General features: G+C 41.4%; 1 protein-coding gene across 4 annotated transcripts in view; it reads right to left on the bottom strand.

Annotated features, from left to right (window-relative positions):
• The window catches only part of ARMH4 (armadillo like helical domain containing 4), a 257,827-nt gene that overhangs the window by 7,825 nt on the left and 224,989 nt on the right, over positions 1-25,013 (bottom strand). For all 4 annotated transcript variants that reach the window (XM_080670192.1, XM_080670194.1, XM_080670191.1 and 1 more), the window contains one exon: positions 218-249. In XM_080670192.1, coding sequence (XP_080526318.1) covers positions 218-249 — 32 coding nt within the window. The remainder of the gene's footprint in view (positions 1-217; positions 250-25,013) is intronic.

The following is a 25,013-nucleotide window of genomic DNA, read 5'->3' as shown; positions in this document are numbered from 1 at the left end:
AAATATCCTGGGGTAAGGATTAACAAAGAAAAAAAAAAAAGAATGAATGGTGCTACAAGAAGAAACTTACAAAGAAGACCTTTTTGCTCAGTCCTGAATCTTTGCATACGTTACCAGAATCAGAATAATGAATTAAAACTCCATTACTTTGAAGTATTTGTATCTGCCAAAGCCATGTCCCCTAAGGTAAATCTGAAGGAAGAAAATACTTCCTTACCTTGTCTTTTAGTTTTTCCATCCAGCTTCTCACTAGGGAAAATAAGAGAATAAAATGTAAACAGCCATCATTTTACTTATATTTCATTGTGTTAATTCTATAACATTTGAATAGCATTAAGTTAACTTGATACAATATGAACAGAGAATATTTTGGTTTGCTAAATGTATTTTTTTATTATTATAAAGTGCCTTGGAGGGAGGTCTGGGGAAGGAGAGAAGAAATCACCTTTAAAATATCAAGTTCATTTCTTATCTGACATTTCCTCCTGAGCTGTATTCTTCACTGTTTTCCGTTTTAAGTTCACTGGGAATGCTATACTTGAATCAATGTCAGAGCAGAGTAAGGTCAGAAGTGGCAATGGGCAGGGCAGGCTGGCCCAGCACTGGCTCCGAAGAGAAGCACTGGCTTGCCCATTTGAAGAAAAACTTGACCAAAGGTGAAAGAACAGAAAGTACTTCTGAAATACATCTAGCTTGTAAAGTGTGCCATTCCATCATAACGTAACCACGATGAAAAAAATAAAAGCAATAGTCCAGTAATATTTATAAAAGGCAACTGGAAGGGATTACATCCGCTACGAAATGTTTCATAGACCATTCTTACAACCATTTGGAATTATGTGCACCGAGAATAGAAGAAAGCATCGATCAAAATGAAAACGTGTTAGAATGACCGTAAAGGGTAGTTTACAGTTAGTGGTGGGATTTTTCATCCTCACTTTTAAAGCTATAAAACTGAATGAAAATTCATTTTTAAAAAGCATCAAAAAGGAGAAAACAGACAAATACATCCTCATTTTACATATTCATAAGCTCTGGCGATTAACACCCAGGCATCACTGCAGGGAGCATTATTCTCCTCACCATACCAGGTAAATTCCCCAGTTTCCCCACCCAGAGGCGTGTTCCACACGGCATCTCAGAGAATTCCCAGCAGCAAGGAGCCCCAGCAATAATCCACTCAGGAACACCCTCTTCACTGGCTCTCCACTCACCCCTGTCTCACTGAAAACTTAGACAGTGTTGAAAACCAAAAGAAAATGAAAAATATAAACCTGGGAGGAAGTTAATATTATCAATCACTTCCTCTCAGTTTGCTTTTAGGGAAAAGTCAAACTAAGATACTAGTCTAATTCTGCCACCATATGCAGGTGTCCCCTTTGCCATGCCAATTTTATTTATCTTGTACATTAAAACAAACTCTTAGAATGAGCAGAAGGAGCAAGGAAGATAGGCAAGCTGGCCAAGCTCAAGGCAGATGCCATCTCTATTTATCAAGTTAATTTTAACTGAAGGACTAAGGGCTACCTGAATTTATAAAATATACCCTTTCCATATAGCATTGTATAAGATGTATTTCATAGATGGTTCCACCTTAGCTCACATTCAATTTTGAAAAGGTTATAAATACAGTTTCTTTAATAATCAAATTTTCAACAGCATTTACACCTTTAATAATGTAGGAAACTTTATTTTTATCTTAATCAGTGAAAAGAGAAATGTATGTTCCACCTAAATAAATAATGAAATATCAGAGCATAATCTTTTGCTCAAAGCATACATAACTAAATTTCAATTACAGTATTTCTACAGTATCAATAAATAAATGGAGACCAGCTCTTATTCTTCCTTGTTATTTATAATCATAAGTGCCTCTTCTAGCCGAAGAAACAGAGAGCGCTACTTTCCAATTTACATAATTACACTTAAGAATAATAAAACTTACCAAGTTTTAAATACTGTTTGCATGTTTTTTAAAGGAACTTGAGTTTTTTCAGCTTTGGATTAGTCTCTAATGATGCTAAATTTACCTGCTTTAAAATCACACAGAAACCCTATCTATCATCATTTGTTCTTCACATAATTACAGAACAGCAAGATCCCGATGAATAGAATGACCTACTTCTCTGCATAGGGCTAAGTAGCAGTAATCGTGCATCTAAGAAGCAATTAATTCTGAAGGCTCTGCACTAATATTCACAGAGAAGGGTGCAAAAAGCCTATACCTTAATCTCAACTTTCAAGTAATATTAAGTATATATTTAGTTAACTGCAAGCTAGGAATGATACTAGATACCTACTGGGAAGATGTGGTTGAGTACAAGACATTCTCTTTGCATCTTCCCAGTAGGTATCTAGTTATGAACTTCGACCAAATGGCAATACAGGGTGCATAAGCGAAGAAGTGTGTGTGTTTTTTCTCTTTCCCAAAAGAGAACCATGATATCCAATATTGCTCACCGGGGGAAAAACAACTTGTCTATGTTCCTCCTCTTTACCTGATGATGAGGAAAAAAATGAAAACAAAAAGTCACTGTGCTTTGCACAAGACATCCTCGAAAATTCTGTTGAGCACTGAGGTTTCTGGTCTCTGCTTTTATTTTACACTCCACAGCATCAAATCCACACCCAGGGGATCTGAAATTCATCCCAACTCGCCATGACATTTGCACTACCCAATTTTTAATTGACTGGTGAAAAAGAAAGAAGTATGGTATTCAGGCTTTATTTTTAAAAGAAAGTTTACTGCTTCCTGAAGTGCAGTATCATCAGGCTTCCAGTGCAAGGCCAAGTCTGTGAGTTGCTTGCCAGATCCATTGAATCTACATCTTGCCATCTCATGTGAGGCTTTAACAACCATAAAGCCCATCAGCCCTAGCTTCAGTCTTCCATTATCAATTTTATGTAAAGTTATAAACCACTTCAGCTTTAAGACAGGTCCCCACACACCCCTCTTCTTTATATAAATTTGGGGGCTTTCACTGATAAAAGTCACGGCTTGGTCATAGGATGAGGCCAAGAGAAGCCGGCTATTGACTAGGTAAGTTTGAAATCTCGTGTTCACTGATGACCTTTATCTAAGCTTTCTAACATGATTCTACATAATATACGTGAAGCTCCCACTTCCCTAGTGTCATGGCTCGGCCAATTGATAAAATCAATTAGAAGTGGAGAGCTGAATGAGTCCTAGAGTGGTTTCCAAGGCAGTTTCAGGGTTTGCTTCCCAAAGATCAAATTACCAGTTTATAATGTGTCACTCCTCATAATAAATAATGGGCAAACAGCAAGCGGCATGCACTCTCAAGAGAAATTAAGGCAAATCTTTGGTTAAGAGCATCTGAACATTGCAGTTAACACTCAAAGACAGAGCTTTTCTGCTATCTAAATGGATTACTTCGAAGGCAAGTTAGAGAGCAGGCAACTCTGGTGGGGTGGAAATTGTTGGAGGGGGAGGGATTCAGAGAGAGAGAGAGAGAGAGAGAGAGAGAGAGAGAGAGAGAGAGAGAGAGAGAGAGAGAGAGAGAACTCATGGATACAGACAACAGTGTGGTGATTGTGGGGTGGAGGGAGTGGGTGAAGGTGAAGAGGGTATAGGGGGGATAAATGGTTATGGGGAAAAAAAAATTTAAATAGTTGGATTCCTGGTCAGGGCATATGCCCATTGTGAGGCATGCAGGAGACAGCCAGTCAATGATACTCTCTCATTATTGATGTTTCTCTCTCTCCCTTCCTCTCTCTGAAATCAATAAAAACATATTTTTTAAAAAATAAAATGTGCAGCCATTGTAGAAAACAATTTGGCAGTTCCTCAAAAAAGTAACTATAAAATCACCATATAACCCCACAATTCCATTCTTAGGTATATATACCCCAAAAATTGAAAGCAGGTCCTTAAACAAATATTTGTCACATTATGTTCATAACAACACTATTCACAATAGCCAAAAGGTGGAAACAATCCAAATGTTCGTCAACTAATGAATGGATTTTTAAAATGTGGTATATACATATAATTATATACATTGGAATATTACTAAGCCTTAAAAAGGAATGAAGTACTAATACTTGCTACAACATAGATGAACTTTGAAAACACTATGCTAAGTGAAAGAAGATGAGGTACTGTGTAAACCCTCCTGGAAGCTGGGTAGTAGCCATAGAGAAGGGAAAGGATGGGATTCATATTCCATCCACACATACTCAACTCATTGTGCCTCAGGCCCCACGTGACAGCCACCTGCTGCACTCCCTGTCAGAGAAAACACCCAAGTCAGCCTGCCTGGCTGACTAGGAAACAGGAGTTTCTCCTTACTGAAACATGCAGAATATAACATTTCACACTTAGATTATTTCTCTGGAGTAATCATAAAATGTATAATATCTACTGCCAGCAATAAACAGAGGAACCAGGAGAAGTCTTACTTAGATTTCTTATTTGATATGTTTTTATTTAATTAGAAGTAGAATCCAACATATTTTAGTATTTAATAGGTACCAAGTATTGTGTCAGGAAATATCTATGAAGACTTGTATATTTATAAATTAAAATTAAGACTGCAGTTATGCTTAAAAGAGAGGAAGAGAAATTGAATTGTATTTTTTTCAGCAGACATAATTAAACCCCAAAACTCTGAGCATCGATTAGACACTAGAAATAAAATCAGATTATCTCAGAGACTCATTTACATGCAAACACTTTTATGAGTTATCTAACTGCACATGGCCGTGAATTAGCCATCAACCAAAATGAATTTGTTTTTACCTAGTAACAAACCTTGATCCCACTTATGAGTTACTTATGAAGAAGCAGCCAGAGAGCTTTCATTTAATTCCAAGATAACCATCTACATTATTAATAAGTTTATTTTCTTCTTAATATAGAAGTCAAAAGGCCATCAATGCTATGTGACAAATGTACACCAAGGGAGCCTAAACAAACAACACCCACTTTCTCCATGGCCCAGCATTATGGAGAAATAGTGTTCCAAGATGTGTGTGAGGTTTTATGTTCACAGAGCATCTTCAATAGACTTCACAGAGAACTACAGCTACGGTGAACATCTGAACTCTAAGAGAGATGCTTCCAAAATTTTAATGCAGTTTATGATAGACTAACAAAATGAAAGTCAAGACCCAGTCATTTACACAGAGCCAGAAAGAAATCAAACAAGAATAATTTGAATAGTCTTCCTTGTCACTGTTTTCTCACACCACGTACTTCATAGGAAGCTGCCATCATGTTTCACCTTAGTACCACAAGAGCCCCTCTTGTTTCTTTCCAAGAAATATTTTTGAAAGGCAATTCGATCACATGACTCCCTGCTGAAAACTCCTTTAAAGCTTCCCATTGCCATGGAGGCGGGGAGAGGCTCTAAACTTCTTCACATGGCTTACAAGATCTGTGTGATTTCAGTTCTCACAAGCTCAGTGCACCTCTCCTCCAGATCTTCACACTTACTCTAACTTCTGTCTCCACCTCTGTCGGAAGCCGCCCATTGTCCTCTGATTGAGACATTGGTAGCTGAAGCAACTTCCACCTGTCAGTCTTATGTAAATCCTTGCTGATTGCCTATTACTGGCTATGGGTGGAACCCAAACCTTAATACAAGGGATTGCAAGGCCAGAGCGAGGTGTAGTCCTCCCCCTAGAGGTGGGCTCTTGCCTGGCCCCCAATATTCCCAAATTAATACTTTTCTAGTCTCTTTCAATTTGTGTGCAGCCTCCTCCAGAACCCGAACCCTGAACCTGAACCCTGAACCACGCAGGACATGAAAGGGGTTCCCGCAACTGGCGCCTGAACACAGGACGTCTGGAGGAAATGATATTTTTCGTCTAGAGCGAAGGTGGAAAATTTACCGAAAAAAGGTGTGGAAAATTCACCGAAAAAAGGTGAGGAAAATTCACCACATGCAAAGCCCATGGCCAGCTACAGAAACCAGATCTGTAAGTAGGGTAGGAACGTCTTTTTCAGCTAGGCTAATGGGGAAGAATTAGATTATAAAATAATGTGGTTTCTTGTTCAAATTAAAATCTTAGTTTGTATTTGGAATCTAAAATCTGTAATAAATGAAACTCCACTGCTGAAACCGCCTCTGATGCAGAGAAATTCAAAGGTGGCAGGAGAGAGCAAGGCTATCTGCTCTCCCGCAGTGAGATTACTCCTTTTTAAAAATTATAGAAGAACTCGCAGGGAAATGCAAATCTTGGCCAAATTGGGTGTTAGTTATTACTTTGGAAAGTGAAAAAGAAAGAAAAAATTTGAGATCTGTCTTTATCTATTGAGCATGAAAAGAAATTCGGCCAGATCTGTTTCTGATGCTTCCCCCAGAGCAAGCAGGATGTGGGGGAAGGGAGAGACATGTGGCTATCCAATATGCAAGCCCACTCTCCCAGTATGCTAATTTAAAGTTTCCTTTCTCGCCACGAAAAAGTCTTAAAAATTTAGAAATGTGTCTGGAATTTCTGTGCTCATGGGGAGAGAAGCCTGGCTTAAAAACAAATGCACACAACTGTCCACTTTTTGGACATATTAGATAGGGTTTTAAGCTGGAATTTCTCTAAAAGGGCTGCAGAAAAGAAAAACCCAGAACTGGTGTTTTTTTCCTAAGAAAAACGGCGAAAAAGTCTTCTCAAAAAAAATTCAAGCTAGTTCCAGCAACAGGATTCGCATTTCCATAATAAAGAGTAGGTTTTTTTTTTTTAAATATATTTTATTGATATTTTACAGAGAGGAAGGGATAGGGATAGAGAGCTAGAAACATCAATGAGAGAGAAACATCGATCAGCTGCCTCCTGCACACCTCCCACTGGGGATGTGCCCACAACCAAGGTACATGCCCTTGACCAGAATCGAACCCGGGACCCTTCAGTCCGCAGGCCGACGCTCTATCCACTGAGCCAAACCGGTTTCGGCAAGAGTAGTTTTTAAAATGCTAATGAACCTCGGTCAAAGTTAACTTTTAAGGCCTTCAAGAAAATGAGTAAAATTGTCTCTGTCATAGAAATTTATCCAAAGTAAATGCTTTAAAATAATTAGAATTGACTCTAGAATCTCAAAGAAATCGTTAAAATATAGATAAATAATGTATTAATTATAAAAAAATCTAAATAGCCCAGGTGAGGGCTGGCTACGCCCTTTGTTAATGGAGGAAGGAGTAGACACCCTTCCCCCAGCAGACAGGTAATCCAGTTTCCTGCCATCAGCCATCTTTAAAAAATGTGTTAATTTGCATTTGAATGGCTACAGGTTTGCTTCCCCCAGCAGAACAAGCAGACAGGTAGATCAGTTCTCGCCAGTAGCCATTCTTTAAGGACAATTTTTGCATTTGAATACCTGCAAGCTTGCTAATCAATTCCCCCGGGCAAAGAAAAATCTTGGTCGTTTTAAAAGGTCAAGCAGCTAGGCTGGGCCTGTTAGTCAAATAATAAAAATTTGTTTAATAATCTGAGTTTGCTACCTCATAAAAAACCTAGAGGACAGAATTGAATCTATTAATTGATTATGTCTTGTATCTTGTGTTATTAATCTAGGAACTGCTAAATATTTGACTTGCCAGCTTTAAAAGTTCAAAGTGCAAATTAAATTGGGAGAAATTATATAGTTGTGGTAATTAAATGCCTAAAGTATAAAAATTGTTGAAAAACGTTTTCTCTGAAAATAATTAGGAATTCAAAATAAGTTGCTTATTGGTCTAATTAAATAAGAAGGATTAATTCTGTGATTCCCACCTGAAAATTTTTAATATAACTAGTTTAAATTTGATTGATATCTTAAGATAATTATAAAAAGTATTGGAATCTTTAAATCATATATGGATATATATGATTTGATGGTTTTTTCCATGTTAAAATTTCAAGGCTATAATTGAGAGATGATTCTTGGGAAGCTCCAAGGGCGCCTGGAGTAATACAAGAAATTCGTTCTCTCTTCATAAAGGAAATATTTTTTAAATTTACCTGATCTAATATACTTGAAATTGCATGGAAAGCCTTATCAAATAAAAATTAATAACTATATTTTAAATGTTATGAAGATTTTGGCCTCTAAGAAGGGCAAAATAAAGTAACTAAATATTTCTTTAAATCCAACAGCAGAATTTAAAATGACAAAAAGCCCGTAGCCACCTGCATTCTTAATTAAGCTATAGGCAGGGCAACATTTGCGGCTTGTGAATCAGACGTAAACATTTACTAAATTTGCTTTGCCTTTTAAATGAAGATACCTACTTTAATTACTTAAATAAATTAGCTTTTTAAAATTATAATCAAGGCTTCCCATGATCCCTCTATATATGCAAATTAGCCTAAGGGGATACTCCTTAAAAATAAAATTCTAGCTTAATAAAAAGGAGAAATTTGAAAATTTTGAAATCTCTTTCACTGGTATTTACAGGATAAACTGAGGATTGTTATTAAAATATTAAATCTAATCCATACTAGTGTTTCACTATAACCTTAAGAGAAATTGTTTCATGTGAGAAAGATTTTTAAATGAAACTCTCTGTAGCCTGAAAATTATTTTGGAAGGAAATAAAGAGAGGTTTCCTTCAAATATCGTAAGGATTGTAATTGAAAACCAATGCATTAGGCCTCAGAAGGTGGAGATAAGAAAGGATTGTCTTAAAACTTTGAATGACTTTCAGAAATTATTAGAGGACGTTAACTGGTTAAGATCTTATCTGAAGATCTCTACAGGAGAAATGACAAGTTTATTTAATTTACTTAGAGGTGACTCTAATCTTTCCTCTCCCCGAACATTAACAGATGAAGCTAGGAATGAGTTGCTAAGAATCGAGCAGGCAATTTCCTCAGCCCAAGTATCACGGGTACAGCCCGAATTACCTTTATTGGGACAAATTAACCCTACTACAAATAGTCCCACTAGAGTCATCTTTCAAAATAAAAACTCTCCTACCATTATTGAATGAGTCCACCTAGGGCATCAATCCTCTAAAACTGTGGTTACATATGTAGAACTATTGGCCCAGTTAATATTTCAAATTAGAAAATGTAAACAGCTTAGAGGGGAAGAGCCCCAGTGTATCTACCTCCCCCTCACTGCAAAGCAATTAGAAATGTTATTTCAGACTGATATAAATTGGCAAATTGGGTTAAGTGGATATTCAGGGTAACTTAGCTGTCACCTATTAAAAGATAAATTACTACAATTTTTATATAATACCTCCATCATTATACCAAAAAATACTAGGCAGGAACCTATTCCTGGAGCTTTAACTGTTTTTACTGATGGATCATCCAATGGGAAAGCTGCCTATCATACAATAAATTCAGACTGAGTCATACTGACCAGTCATACTTCTGTACAAAGAATTGAACTAGAAGCTATTAAGGCTGCATTTCAGGATTTCCAAGAGCCTCTTAATATCACCTCTGATTCCTTTTATGCTGTGAACTTAGTGAATAGAATTGAAACTGCCCAGTTGAAATGGCTTAGTGACCAAAATTTATTTTTACTATTTAAACAAGTTCAGCAGATTGTACAACAGAGACAATATCCTTTTTATATCACTCACATCAGGGCTCATAGTGTCTTACCTGGTCCTTTAATAAAAGGAAATTCACATGCTGATCAATTGGTTGCTTTATTAAAAGAAGCCTTAGAATCTCATCAGCTTTTACATCAGCCTGCCAAAATGCTGTCTAAACAATTCTCAATCACTCGACAACAGGCAAAACAGATTATTAAGGAATGTCCCACTTACATGTTACATCTACCTCAAGGGCCTAACACAGGAGTCAACCCTAGAGGTTTGCTAAGAGACCATATCTGGCAAATGGATGTAACACATTATACTTCCTTTGGACGCCTTGGGGCATTACATGTCTCTGTAGACACCTTTTCAAATAGTAATATGGGCTACTGCATCTACAGGAGAAATGGCAAAACAGGTTATTAATCATTGCCTAGCTGCTTTTGCTGTCATGGGAGTTCCAAAAATTATTAAAACTGATAATGGGCCTGCTTACACAAGCTGTCATTTCCAGGAATTTAGTAAAAGGTGGAAAATTCAGCACATCACAGGAATATCATATAATTCCCAAGGACAGGCCATTATTGAATAACAGCATCAGTGGCTAAAATCCCAACTTGAAAAACAAAAAGGGGGGATGATGGAGAAATCACCTGCAGGTAGGCTACACCAAGCCTTAATTACTTTAAATTTTTTCACTTGTGGTGCTGATGGAAAGACACCTATGGAGCTACATTGGTGTCAGAATAAAACAAAAGAAAATGGTCTAGTTAAATGGAAAGATCCCGAATCTGGTCTATGGAAGGGACCCGATCCATTATTAACCTTTGGCAGAGGTTATGCTTGTATACTTGCAGAGTATTTTTCCAAACCTGTGTGGATTCCTGCTGGAAATATTAAACTGCAACAGGGATCCAAGAGAGAAACTAGCCAGATTAATGAGGACCTTGCACCTGGAGCCACACCATGCAGCTGCAGACAATCAACTACCTCAGCCACAGAGAGCAGCAACTCTAAGCGATCTACTGAAGATAAGGAGCAGGAGGAGGATGAGCCCGACAACAAACAGCCCGGAGACCACCTAGGGCAGCCGTGGGCAAACTACGGCCCGCGGGCTGGATCCGGCTGTTCTATCCGGTTCTCTTGCTCTCCCCTCCGCTCCTTTACTTTGAATTTATATTAGTTCACACAAACACTCCATCCATGCTTTTGTTCCGGCCCTCCATCCATGCTTTTGTTCCAGTTTAAGAACCCATTGTGGCCCTCGAGTCAAAAAGTTTGCCCACCCCTGATAGGGCATGGTAAAGAAGACGGTAAGAAAGCTGAGTGAATTTGTGAGGTAACCAGAACCCCAAGAACGCCTGAGAACGTCTTTCTTGCCATGCTAGCAGTAATCAGCTGTACGGTAATATTACCTGGGGCAAATGGGGAAGTATTTTGGACTTATGTTCCTGCCCCTTCATGGGTAAGACCCCTTACGTGGGCTGATCCCCCGCCTAATGTAGTCACCTCTAATACCAAACTCCTTGGTTACCCAGGAGGACCATGGGTGGGACAAGGAAGTATAATTACACAGGTGTCGCCACCCAGCTTCCCCTTTGTATGACAAAATCAAACCACTGCTCCTTTGTGTGTAAAATTAAAGAGAGGTTTCTGGCTTGCGTGGACACCAAAGGAGGGGACTATCACTACTTGCTCCTGGGAGAGGTGCAGAAAATGTAACTAAGACCTTGTCTATACAAAAAGAAATTGACAGCCAGATTGAAATTGAATTGCCATGGCCTAGAGCCGTGATCGGCAAACTGCGGCTCGCGAGCCACACGCGGCTCTTTGGCCCCTTGAGTGTGGCTCTTCCACAAAATACCACAACCTGGGCGAGTCTATTTTGAAGAAGTGGCGTTAGAAGAAGTTTTAAGTTTAAAAAATTTGGCTCTCAAAAGAAATTTCAATCGTTGTACTGTTGATATTTGGCTCTGTTGACTAATGAGTTTGCCGACCACTGGCCTAGAGCAAAGAATATCCTTACATGATATTATTCTACAATGTCATAATTTTTTGTATTTTACAACAGCATATTGTACAATTATCCCAAACAAACTTACAAACTAATTCTTTGAATGTTTGGCAGCAATTTAAAAGGACAAGAAAGGATTTAATCTTCTACTGTGTAGAGGGCCCCCTGGGAAGGCACTTGAGCATTCTATATTGGCCCCTCTTGCCCTTTTTGCCAAGAGGGACCCTCTTCTCACAATCCAATTGCCCATAGCTATTGCCTGAGCTTTCTGTTCATGCTGAGGTTGAAGCCTCATGGTGTCTGGTACCATGGATCTGTCTCTCACCCAATGGTGTGAGCTGGGCCCTCCCTGGAGAAGAAACCTGGGTTCCCCAAGATATGTGATCAGTGCCGGGGCCCCGCCAGCAGGCGAGGGGATCCCAAGGTCGGTGCTGGGCGTGGAGGCCACGGGGGCATAGGCTACCAAGGAGACAGAACTGAACCTCACATCACCCTGCTCTTGGCCCCGGAGGATGGCTGGTTAGCCAGAGACGGGTAAGATTCCTCAGGGAAGGAACAACCTAAGACAGGCAGAGTCGCAGAGGGGCCATCAGGAGAGAACTTGGGGGTCAACAGAGGTGGGGCACAGACCCTCACACCCCCCCTCAACCTTGCAGGGGCCTTGAACCCTCAACCCCTTCTGAGGGAGGTCTCCTGCCCGCATGGCTGCTTCGCTTCCCACGCCCAGCTCAGATCGGGACCCAGGTAACAGACAGAGACTTGGCTGACTACAGCTGCCCTATATCTAAATCCAGCCTAGCACCAGGAATGCTCAGGGCCTACTCAAGAATGCAAATAATCCTTTCCACTAATATTTATAGGGTAAACTAAGATTGTTGTTAGAATATTAAATTTGACAGTAAAATAGTAGTCAAGTTTTCAGATTAATTAATTTATTTATTTATTTTGGGGGGGGGGTCACTTTTTTATTGTTTTTTTATTTTTTTTAAATAAATCTTTATTCAGATTATTACATTTATTTCTCCTTTTTCCCCCCATAGCTCCCCTCCACCCAGTTCCCACCCCACCTTCTCCCCTTACCTCCCCCCCACTGTCCTCATCCATAGGTGTATGATTTTTGTCCAGTCACTTCATGAACCCCCCCCCATACCTCTTTCCCCCTGAGAATTATCAGTCCACTCCCTTTCTATGCCCCTGATTCTATTATATTCACCAGATTATTCTGTTCCTCAGGTTTTTAATTCACTTGATTTTTAGGTTCACTTGTTGATAGATATGTATTTGTTGTTCATAATTTTTCTCTTTACTTTTTTCTTCTTCCTCTTCTTTAAGAATACCTTTCAGCATTTCATATAATACTGGTTTGGTGGTGATGAACTCCTTCAGCTTTTTCTTATCTGTGAAGCTCTTTATCTGCCCTTCAATTCTGAATGATAGCTTTGCTGGGTAGAGTAATCTTGGTTGTAGGTTCTTGCTATTCATCACATTGAAAATTTCTTGCCACTCCTGTCTGGCCTGCATAGTTTCTGTTGAGAAATCAGCTGACAGTCGTATGGGTGCTCCCTTGTAGGTAATTAACTGTTTTTCTCTTGCTGCTTTTAATATTCTCTTTTTATCTTTTGTTCTTGGCATTTTAATTATGATGTGTCTTGGTGTGGTCCTCTTTGGATTCCTTTTGTTTGGGGTTCTGTGCGCTTCCTGGACTTGTAAGTCTATTTCTTTCACCAGGTGGGGGAAGTTTTCGGTCATTATTTCTTCAAATAGGTTTTCAGTATCTTGCTCTCTCTCTTCTTCTGGCACCCCCATAATTCTGATGTTGGTACGCTTGAAGTTGTCCCAGAGTCTTCTTACACTATCTTCAACTTTTTGGATTTTTTTCTTTGCTTTTTGCTTTTTCGGTTGAGTGTTTTTTGCTTCTTTGTATTTCAATTCTTTGACTTGATTTTTGTGTTCCTCTTGTCTGTTTATGGGTCTCTGTATAATATTTTTTATTTCAGTCAGTGTATGTTTAATTTCTAGTTGGTCCTTTTTCATATCTTCGAGGGTCCTGTTATATTTATCGGCCTTTTCTAGGATATTCTTAAAAAGCCTTATAACCGTGGTTTTGAATTCTATATCTAGTCATTTGTTTTCCTCCATTTCTTTCGTTTGTGATCTGATTCTTTGACGCCGCATTTTCACTGCTTCCCTGAGTTGGTAAGGTAGATTTGTGTGCTAGGTTTCCAATATGGCCCAGTGGGTCTGCCTCCCCAGTTAACCTGAGGTGGACACTCTTGGTGCACCCCTTTGTGGACTGTGTGTACAGCCTTGTTGTAATTAAGTCTTGATTGTTGTTGGTATCACTGGGAAGAATTGACCTCCAGGCCAGTTGGCTGTAAGGATCAGCTGTGTCTATGCTGGGAGAAGTTCGGTGCTGGAGACAGCCTTATAGGATTAGACTTGCCAAATTGCAATAGCCTCTGTGCTCAGCTTGGATGGGGTGGAGTCTCAGTCTTGGCTTCCTGTCAGCCTTACCCTTGCGCGCACATGCGCGCCTTCAGACCTCCACCTTCCCTGGCTCCTGAGTCTCCGCCCGAGAGTCCAGACTCCCCCCACAAGAGCGTGGGTCCCCAGGGGCTCGCCTGGAACCAGGGTTCAGTGCAGTCAGAACTGGGGCCCAGTGGATTCAGGAACCTCCGTCTCCCTTCCACTAGGGAAAGCCTGTGGCAATCTCTGCAGCCTTTGTGTGCACTGGCACGTGCGCGCTTTCAGTCCTCCGCCTTCCCTGGCTCCCGAGTCTCCGCCCGAGAGTCCAGACTCCCCCCGTAAGAGCGTGGGTCCCCAGGGGCTCGCCCGGAACTGGGGTTCAGTGCAGTCAGAACTGGGGTTCAGTGCGGTCGGGGGCTTCCTTCCCCCTTCCGCCAGAGAAAGTCAGCCAGGCTCTCAGCCGCCCTTCCTCTCTGCGCGCACAAAGACCCTTTGCCGTACCTCCAATTCTCTGTGAGCTTTTCTCTTTCCTTCTAGTTGTAGAATTTCCACTCAGCCAGCTTTCCTGTGGTTCTGGATGGTGTCCGTTCTGTCTTTTAGTTGTAGTTTTGAAATTGTTGTGTGAGGCAGCAGTTTAGGTGCTTACCTATGCCACCATCTCGGTTTCTCCTTCAGATTAATTTAAATTGGCTAATTGAAATAAGTGAATATTCAAGAAAATTTAATTGTACTGGACAAAAAGCTGTTCCTAAAGTATTAACTAAAATTTCTATTGGTAGTTCATCTCATGGTAAAAATTGCTTAACATGCAATGAACCTAAAGAAGTCATGTTTTTGTGTAAAAAATTAAAATTTAAAGTTATCAAGACTGCATTATAAAATTTACAAAAGCCTCCATTTAATAAAAAAAAATGGGGGGGGGGAATAGTAGAGTAATACCATGTAAGGAAAAATATCCTGTAAGTAAATTACATCTAGAAAATTTTTACTTTAGAAAATTAATTTTCATTTGTAATGCTAACAGCAAGACACCCATGAAAAACACACATGGTGTCAAAATAAGCCAAAGGAAAATCGTTTGGGCAAAAATAATAAGGATCCCAAGTCAAATTTATAGAAAAGATTCCTTTATTAACTTTTGGTCAAGAATATGTTTGTATATTTTCAGAAAACAACTCCAAGACCATGTGGATTCCTGCAATAGAGAGGAATTGACAGGACTGCTCAGGCCATGAAGGCAAGAGGAGAAACAGTCCAGAGATGGGAGACGCTGACGACGCCTTGCCATACTAGCAGTCAGCAGCTGTGCGTCGCTGCAGATTACCCAGGACCAAACCAGAGAGGGTCGGACCTGCATTGCCACCATTTGTCCACCATCCAGAACTGAAATATCATTGCTGACATGTACACATAAGGAACTGTTTGACATTGAAATTGGGACTCAGAACTGTTGACATTGAAACTGGGACTCAAAACTGTTGGACATTGAAATTGGGACTCAAAAAACTGTTGGCCCAGAAAGAAACCTTCTACAGACTGATTCATTTGCCTCTCAGCATAACCATTTTTGCTTGTTTCATTTTTTGTTCTTATATGTTTATTTCTAGTCTGCAGATGCAAGATTTTTTTAAAGAAAAGAAACGGGGAGATGCTAGAAGCCACCCATTGTCCTCTGATTGAGACATTGGTAGCTGAAGCAACTTCCACCTGTCAATCTTAGATAAATCCTTGCTGATTGCCTATTACTGGCTATGGGTGGATCCCAAATCTTAATAAAAGGGATTGCAAGGCCAGAGTGAGGTGTAGTCCTCCCCCTAGAGGTGGGCTCCTGCCTGGCCCCCAATATTCCCAAATTAATACTTTTCTAGTCGCTTTCATTTGTGTGCAGCCTCCTCCAGAACCCGAACCCTGAACCTGAACCCTGAACCACTGGGGGACGTGAAAGGGGTTCCCACACACCTCCTCTTCTCCCAACTCACTCCTAGTCACTCTCTAGGGTACTATTTTGGGAGATCTACTCTGACCCCTAGACTACCTCCCTCTCCTGGAGCACCCAGAGCGTCGTGTTGTTCTCATATTGTTAATATCACATGCCACATGTATCGTGATTGTCCTTATTTAATGAGTGTCTTGCCTATTAGCCAATTCAACTCTGAGGTAGAGAATATGTCTGTCTTGCTCACTGATGCAGCTCCAGCAACACAGAGCCTTTCCCAGGGTGGGAACACTCTCTGTTGAATTAATGACTCATCTTCCATTACAGTACATTCTTGCAAGGACTAGGGCAGAGCGTACACATTTGGAGCCAGGTAAAGGACAATCGAGCTAATATATCTAATATGGTCCTACTGAATATTATCTGTAGGAAGGGTTCTTAACCATTTTTGTGCAACGGACCCCTCTGTCAATAAAGACTATGGACTCCTTCTTGGAGTAATGTTTATTTTAAAAAATCATAAAATAAAAAATATAAAATGCGAAAGAAACCATTATATTTAAATTCCACTATCAAGCCCTGACCAGTCTGGCTCAGTGTGACGGAGGCAACCAATCGATATGTCTCTCTCACATCCATGTTTCTCTCTCTGGCTCAGTGTGACGGAGGCAACCAATCGATATGTCTCTCATATCCATGTTTCTCTCTCTCTCTGGCTCAGTGTGACGGAGGCAACCAATCGATATGTCTCACATCCCATGTTTCTCTTTCTCTCTCTCTCTCCCTCCCTCCCTGCACGCCCTTCCTCCTTCCTTCCTCCCTCCTATTCTCTCTAGAAATGAATGGAAAAAATATCCTTGGGTGAGGATTGAATTCCATTATCAAGTGATTTTTAAATTTGTGATACTATAGTAAATAAGCCTTTTTACTACTCTCTCATTAAATAAGAAGGTCTAGTGGCAGGTCTAATTACTACCCTAATCCCAAAGTAATGATGAGCATGAGTGACATTGAGATATCTGTGATAACTATAATGTGATCTAAAACTATCTATAATATTTGTTGTGAGAAAGACACACTGCTATTACTGCTGTGGATACTGGCTACAGTTATTAGACAAAACACTAAAATTCAGTTAGAAGTTAGTGAAAATAAGGATGCAATTTTGACCATCCAAGTGACCATCCGAGGAATTGCACTGGTTAGCTCTCCTGCTGTGGAGGAGTATGGGTAGGGATAAGTTTGTTTTACATTGAGAAGAAAACTTATTATCCCTACACAGATGGCCATAGAGGGTTAAGACCAAGGACTAGCCTTCCCTTCACCGATTCCCGGATCCATAACCACATCTGTGCAGTGTCTGTGTGTTCCCTGCTCTCAGACATTGACTTCCTGAGCATGGTGGGGTGCCAGTGCAGCCCATTCCTGTGAGCCAGGGGGTCCCCTAGTGAGCAGTTTTGGCTCAAAAATGCACAGTCAGCCTGGCCAAATCATTCTCAGAACTGAGATGTCATCTGGGTCTTTTCCTACTCAGTCTTTCTTCCTTCCCCCTCTCCTTTCACTGAAGCCAAACCTGTGCTACAGTCAAAGCTCTCCAACCTCCTCCTGCTCCCTTCCCTTGATCCTCCAGGTGTTCCTCCCAGTAAATCTGCACACATAAACCCACCTTGATTCTGCTTCTTAGAGAATCTGAACACAATTTCTTTTAATAAGGAAAAGAAAATTCTATTTAGCTGAGTTGATTCAAACCTGGTTATTCTGAAGATTGTTGGACACACTGCATTTACAACACTTTCCCAATATCTACTACCTGATTTCAGAAAAGAGTTTTACAAAGAATTTTTATTTTTTTAAAAAAGAGCTTTCCCATTAACTCTTTGTCAGCTAAAGGAAGGGTCATATAGGGTTAAGACCAAGGACTAACCTCCCTACACAGATGACAATGGCTCCTTAAGGAACAGAAAGAAGAGGGATGAAACCTGCAGCCAACACAAAGACTTGGTTTAAACACTATAATTTGAAGGAGACATAATGTCAACTCTTCAGGACACCCTGCTTCTCATTCTTGAGAATCCTTCTGACTCAGTACTATGGGACAGGACTCCTCATATGCAATAAATAAGTCAATATACTGGATGGGTAGGGGTAAGTTAGCATTGCAGAAAAGATGCTGAGAAAACAGGGTTAGGACAAGTACATTTTAATCGGGAAGAGGGACAAGGGCTGTTGAGAGCACACTCGCTCCACACAGGACTGCAGGAATAATAACAACCTAAAAAGTAATATTGGAACCAAAATAGGGAACAAGAACACACCAGAAAGGGGGACTTGGATAAGCACAGAAATATCAAGATGAGAGAAATAAACGCAAATATGAAGTTTCTAAGAGTTGATGGGGAGAAATGTGTTCTTACCATCCCAACTTGAAACTTGGAACATATTTTCCCACCAAGACCTCTTCTGGTGCATTGGTTAGATTTTCTTGGCTCCTTGGAAGAAATTCTACTTCTGGTACATTGTGAGCTAAAGAGCTGTTATGCGCTGCCCCAGGGACCTTACCACGACATATAACATGGTTTCTAAGTGGTAGTGTCCTTTGCATTTGAATCCATTTTGGGAAAAGAATTCACTCAGAAATACACAACATCCTGTGTTTCCCTGCATAGGAAGAAACATGGTGTTATGGGTTGAATTGTATCTCCCAGAAAGACATGTTAATATCCTAACCTCCAGTTCTTCAGAATGTGATTTAATTAGAAATAGGATGTTTGCTGATGTAATTAGTTTAATTAAAAGGAGGTCATACTGGAGTAGGATGGGCCCTAATCCAATATAAGCAGAGAAGAGAGACACACAGAGAAGAGATTGCCATGTGAAACAGAGACACTTGGTGAGAGAGCGATAGAGGTGTGTAGAGACGTGTGTAGGTGTGTGTGTGAGTGAAATAGGGACAGTTAGACCCTGCAGTTCTTCCAGAGGGTTGCCGATCTGGGCAGTCTTAGACGGCAAAACCCCGCAGCTGCCGCAAACACTCCAGGGAGGACACCAGCGGCACAGAGAATACGCCATCTTGAAGAACAGAACTGCTTGAGACTAGGATCCTAGCCTCGCCACCACCCAGTCTGGTCTTGGAAGCAAACCAGGACCCTACAGCTGCTCTGGTAGAAGAACTGCCACCACAGCTGCAGACCCAGGGACACCAAGACTCCAGGCACCCAGCCGCAGATTTCTGTGAGTTGCAAAGCCAATCCCCTTCCCCCGCCGCCCCCGCGGCCGCGACATAGAAACTACCAGACCCCAGCCGCACAATAAGGCTTTCTGCACACACAAAGCAGTGGCAATTCTGCCTGACTTTGAGCCTTGGTGTCGGACACAGGAAGTTTGTTTCCTGTGACTAGTCTCCGTGCCCAGGCAGGGAGACTGAGTGGAATTCCAGCCTAGCCGCTCATCCCTAGGGAGGTAATTTCTACAACCAGATCCCCCACACACGCAGGGCAGGGAGACAGCACTGAACTTGAGCCCGGACTTGTGAACTCGGGGAATTTGTTTCCCTCAACTCCTCTCCGCGCCCAGGCAGGGAGACTGAGCGGAATTCGAGCCTAGCTGCTCATCCCTAGGGAGGAAGTTTCTGCGACCAGATCCTGCACCCACGCAGGACAGGGAGATAGCGCTGAACTTGAGCCCGGACTTGCGAACTCGGGGAATTTGTTTCCCGCGACTCGTCTCCACGCCCAGGCAGGGAGGCAGTCCTGAATTTGAGCATAGGTGCACGACCTTGGGGAGATTGTTTTCTGTGACCAGATCCTACGCCCATGCAGGGAGACAGTGCTGAATTTGAGCCTGGGGGTGCAAACCTGGGGAGTTTGTTTCCCATGACCAGACCCTGCACCTTAGCAGAGAGGCTGCGGTGAATTTGAACCTGGATGTGCGGTCTCAGGGAGTTTGTTCCCCATGACCAGACCCTGTGCCCACACAGGAAGGCCGTGCTGAATTTGAGCCTGGGTACATGGACACAGGGAGTTTGTTTTCCACAGTGCACACCTGCGTGACCAGACCCCACACCCACACTAAGTGGCAGTGCCACCAGACTTTGATTCAGGGCAAGCGCACACAGAGGCTGTTTACCACAGGGCAGAAGTGGACCTCCTGCCAACACAGTGCGACTGAGCAACCCTGTCTCCCGGGCAGATCGGGGACCCTGAATCTCCACACAAGAGGCAGCATTGACCACCAGTGACTAGACTCCGTTCCTCATTACATGCGCCTGAGATCCCTGATTCCCAGTACATTCACACTAAGAGCCAGTGACTCCAATTTTTGGCACATGTGCACACAGGGACCTGATTCTCAGTGCGAGGTAGCACCAAGAAACAGAGACTCTGATACTCGATTCTCGGCATGGACACAGGGAGCCTCTGACTCCTGACAAGCAATAGGGGACTTTGATTTTTGGCACACGCCAGTGGGTTCTCTGTTTCAACATGGCACAGGCAGGGTCCCTGATTCTAGGTGCACACACGAGGCCACACTAAGGGCCAGTGACTCTGACCCAGGACGAGTATGGCTACCACCAAACCACAGCAACCACACATCTTGGTATCAGAGCTCTTCAGTGACACTTGGGGGGGTGCAAAACTCCCACTGCACATGGTCCAGGCCCCCACAACTGGACATCTGAACCTTCTGGTGATAGTCAGAATGGGGAGACAATGAAGCAATCCCCAGAGGAAAGAAAAGGAGGAATCGCCAAGTAAGGAAATAAGTGAAACGGAAGCATGCAACACGACAGAAAAAGAATTCAGAGTAATGGTCATACAGTTCATACACCAGATGGACGAGAAAATCAACTACCTATGCAAAAATCAGGAAGAAATGAAAAATGATATAGCTACAATCAAAAACACCATGGAAGGCTTCAACAGTAGACTAGAAGAAGCAGAGGACCGAATCAGTGAGTTAGAAGATCAGGTACAGAAACAAGCCCAATCTGAACAGCAACTAGAGAAAAAAATTAAAAAGCAGGAGGAAAGCCTAAGGGAGCTTTGGGACAATGCAAAATGAAATAACATACGTATAATAGGGCTGTCAGAAGGACAAGAAGAGCAGCAAGGATTAGAAAATTTATTTGAAGAAATAATGACAGAAAACTTCGCTGATATGGGGAAGAAAAAAGTTACTCATGTACAAAGAGTCACAAGCAAGATGAACCCCAAAAGACACACACCAAGACACGCCATAATTACAATGGCAAATGCTATCGACAAAGAGAGAATCTTAAAGGCTGCAAGAGAGAGACAGAGAGTTACCTACAAAGGATCCCCCATCAGATTATCAAATGATTTCTCAATAGAAACACATCAAGCTAGAAGGGAATGGAAGGAGATATACAAAGTGATGCAAAGCAAGGGACTGAATCCAAGAATACTCTATCCAGCAAGACTATCAATCAAAATTGAAGGGGAAACCAGGAGCTTCACAGACAAAAAAAGGCTAAGGGAGTTTATCACTACCAAACCAGCAATGCAAGAAATGCTAAAGGGAATGCTGTAAAAAGAAGAAACAAAAAAGTAAGAAGGAACACAGCCTCAAAAAATAAAAATGGCTACAAACAAGTACCTTTCAATAATAACTTTAAATGTAAACAGACTAAATGCTCCAATCAAAAGAGATCAAGCAGCTGAATAAATAAAATAAAAACATGACCCATATATATGCTGTCTACAAGAGACCCACCTCAGAACAAGGGACTCACACAGACTGAAAGTGAAGGGATGGAAAATATCCTTCAGGAAAATGGAAATGAAAAAAAAGGTGGGGAAGCAATACTTATATCTGACAAAACAGACCTCAAAGTGAAGGCCATAACAAGAGATAAGGAAGGCCACTTCATAATATTAAAGGGATCAATACAACAAGAGGATATAACCCTGGTAAACATATATGCACCCAATGCAGGAGCAACCAAATACATAAAAATATTCCTGGAAAGAAACTAAGATGGCGGCATAGGTAAGCACCTAAACTGCTGCCTCGCACAACAATTTCAAAATTACAACTAAAAGACAGAACGGACACCATCCAGAACCACAGGAAAGCTGGCTGAGTGGAAATTCTACAAACTAGAAAGAAAGAGAAAAGCTCACAGAGAATTGGAGGCATGGCAAAGGGTCTTTGTGCACGCAGAGAGGAATGGCGGCTGAGAGCCTGGCTGACGTTCTCTGGCGGGAGGGGGAAGGGAGGCCCCGACTGCACTAACCCCAGTTCTGACTGCACTAAACCCCAGTTCCAGGCGAAACCCCGTGGACCCAGGCTCATACAGGGGGAGTCTGGACTGTCAGGTAGAGAGAAAGGCACCTGGAGATTGGGAGACCCGGGAGAGACCCGGGGGAGCCCGAGCAGGCAGGGGTCTGGAAGTGCGCGCACCAATGTGCACAGAGACTGTGGAGGTTGCCACAGGCTTTCCCTAGCAGAAGGGAGTAGGAAGCTCCTGACTGCACTGAACCCCAGTTCTGACTGCACTGAACCCCAGTTCCAGGCAAGCCCCTGGGGACCCACGCTCTTGTGGGGGGAATCTGGACTCTTGGGCAGAGACTCGGGAGCTGGGGAAGGCAGAGGTCTGGAGGTGTGCGCGCAAGGGCAAGGCTGACGGGAAGCCAAGACTGTCTGCTCTGCCCTGAGACTCCACCCCATCCAAGCTGAGCACAGAGGCTTTTGCAATTTGGCAAGTCTGATCCTATAAGGCTGTCTCCCAGCACCGACTTCTCCCAGTGTAGGCACAGCTGATCCTCACAGCCAACTGGCCTAGAGGTCAATTCCTCCCAGTGATACCAACAACAATCAATAATTAACTACAACAAGGCTGTACACACAGTCCACAAAGGGATGCACCAAAAGTGTCCAACTCAGGTTAACTGGGGAGGCTGAACCACTGGGCCATATAGGAAACCTAGCACACAAACCTACCTTACCAACTTAGGGAAGCAGTGAAAATGCGGCGACAAAGAAACAGATCACAAACCAAAGAAGTGGAGGAAACAAACGACTGGATATAGAATTCAAAACCACGGTTATAAGGCTTTTCAAGAATATCCTAGAAAAGGCTGATAAATATAACGAGATCCTCGAAGATATGAAAAAGGACCAACTAGAAATTAAACATACACTGACTGAAATAAAAAATATTATACAGAGACCCAACAACAGACTAGAGGAACACAAGAATCAAGTCAAAGAATTGAAATACAAAGAAGTAAAAAAAACACTCAACTGGAAAAGCAAAAAGAAAAAAGAATCCAAAAAGTTTAAGATAGTGTAAGGAGCCTCTGGGACAACTTCAAGCATACCAACATCAGAATTATGGGGGTGCCAGAAGAAGAGAGAGAGCAAGATACTGAAAAACTATTTGAAGAAATAATGACCGAAAACTTCCCCCACCTGGTGAAAGAAATAGACTTACAAGTCCAGGAAGCCCACAGAACCCCATACAAGAGGAATCCAAAGAGGACCACACCAAGACACATCATAATTAAAATGCCAAGAGCAAAGGACAAAGAGAGAATATTAAAAGCAGCAAGAGAAAAACAGTTAGTTACCTACAAGGGAGCACCCATACGACTGTCAGCTGATTTCTCAACAGAAACTATGCAGGCCACACAGGAGTGGCAAGAAATTTTCAAAGTGACGAATAGCAAGAACCTACAACCAAGATTACTCTACCCAGCAAAGCTATCATTCAGAACTGAAGGGCAGATAAAGAGCTTCACAAACAAGAAAAAGCTAAAGGAGTTCATCACCACCAAACCAGTATTATATGAAATGCTGAAAGGTATTCTTAAAGAAGAGGAAGAAGAAAAAAGTAAAGAGAAAAATTATGAACAACAAATAAATATCTATGAACAAGTGAACCTAAAAATCAAGTGAATTAAAAACCTGAGGAACAGAATAATCTGGTGAATATAATAGAATCAGGGGCATAGAAAGTGAGTGGACTGATAATTCTCAGGGGGAAATGGGTATGGGGGAGTTCAGGAAGAGACTGGACAAAAATCATACACCTATAGATGAGGACAGTGGGAGGGAGGTAAGGGGAGAAGGTGGGGTGGGAACTGGGTGGAGGGGAGCTATGGGGGGGAAAAGGAGAAACAATTGTAATAATCTGAATAAAGATTTATTTTTAAAAAATTCCTGGGAGATATCAAGAGAGAGAGAGACAACAATACAATCATTTTAGGGGATTTTAATACACCACTGACATCACTGGATAAATCCTCTAGACAAAAACTCAGCAAAGAAACAACAATCATAAATGATTCACTAGATCAGATGGACTTAATTGACATCTTCAGAACATTTCACCCCAAATCTGCAGAATATACATTCTTCTCAAGTGCACATGGGACATTTTCAAAAACCGACCACATACTGGGTCACAAGAAAAGTCTCCCAAATTCAAGAAGATTGAAATCATACCAAGCATCTTTTCAGACCACAATGGCATAATATTAGAAATAAACTACAATAAAAACAATCCAAAACACTCAAACACTTGGAAGCGGAATACCATGTTATTAAATATAGATTGGGTTACCAATGAGATCAAAGAAGAAATTAAAAACATTCTGGAAACTAATGACAATAAAAACACAACAATCCGCCGAAACTGGTTTGGCTCAGTGGATAGAGCGTCAACCTGCGGACTGAAGGGTCCCGGGTTCGATTCCGGTCAAGGGCATGTACCTTGGTTGCGGGCACATCCCCAGTGGGAGGTGTGCAGGAGGCAGCTGATCGATGTTTCTCTCTCATCGATGTTTCTAGCTCTCTATCCCTCTCCCTTCCTCTCTGTAAAATATCAATATATATATATATATATATATATATATATATATATATATATATATTTTTTTTTTTTTTTTAAAAACAAAACCCACAACAATCCAAAACCTATGGGACACAATGAAAGAAGTCCTGAGAGGGAAGTTTATAGCTCTACAGGCCTACCTCAAAAAACAAGAAAAAATGGTAGTAAATCATCTAATGCTACAGCTCAAAGAATTAGAAAGAGAGCAACAAGAAATGCCCAGAATGAGCTGAAGGAAGGAGATAATAA

This window comes from Plecotus auritus (genome assembly GCF_963455305.1).
Source record: "Plecotus auritus genome assembly, chromosome: 1".
Classification (NCBI taxonomy): Eukaryota; Metazoa; Chordata; class Mammalia; order Chiroptera; family Vespertilionidae; genus Plecotus; species Plecotus auritus.
The sequence above is the reverse complement of the archived record's forward strand: the minus strand, read 5'-3'. Positions and strand labels throughout refer to the sequence as shown.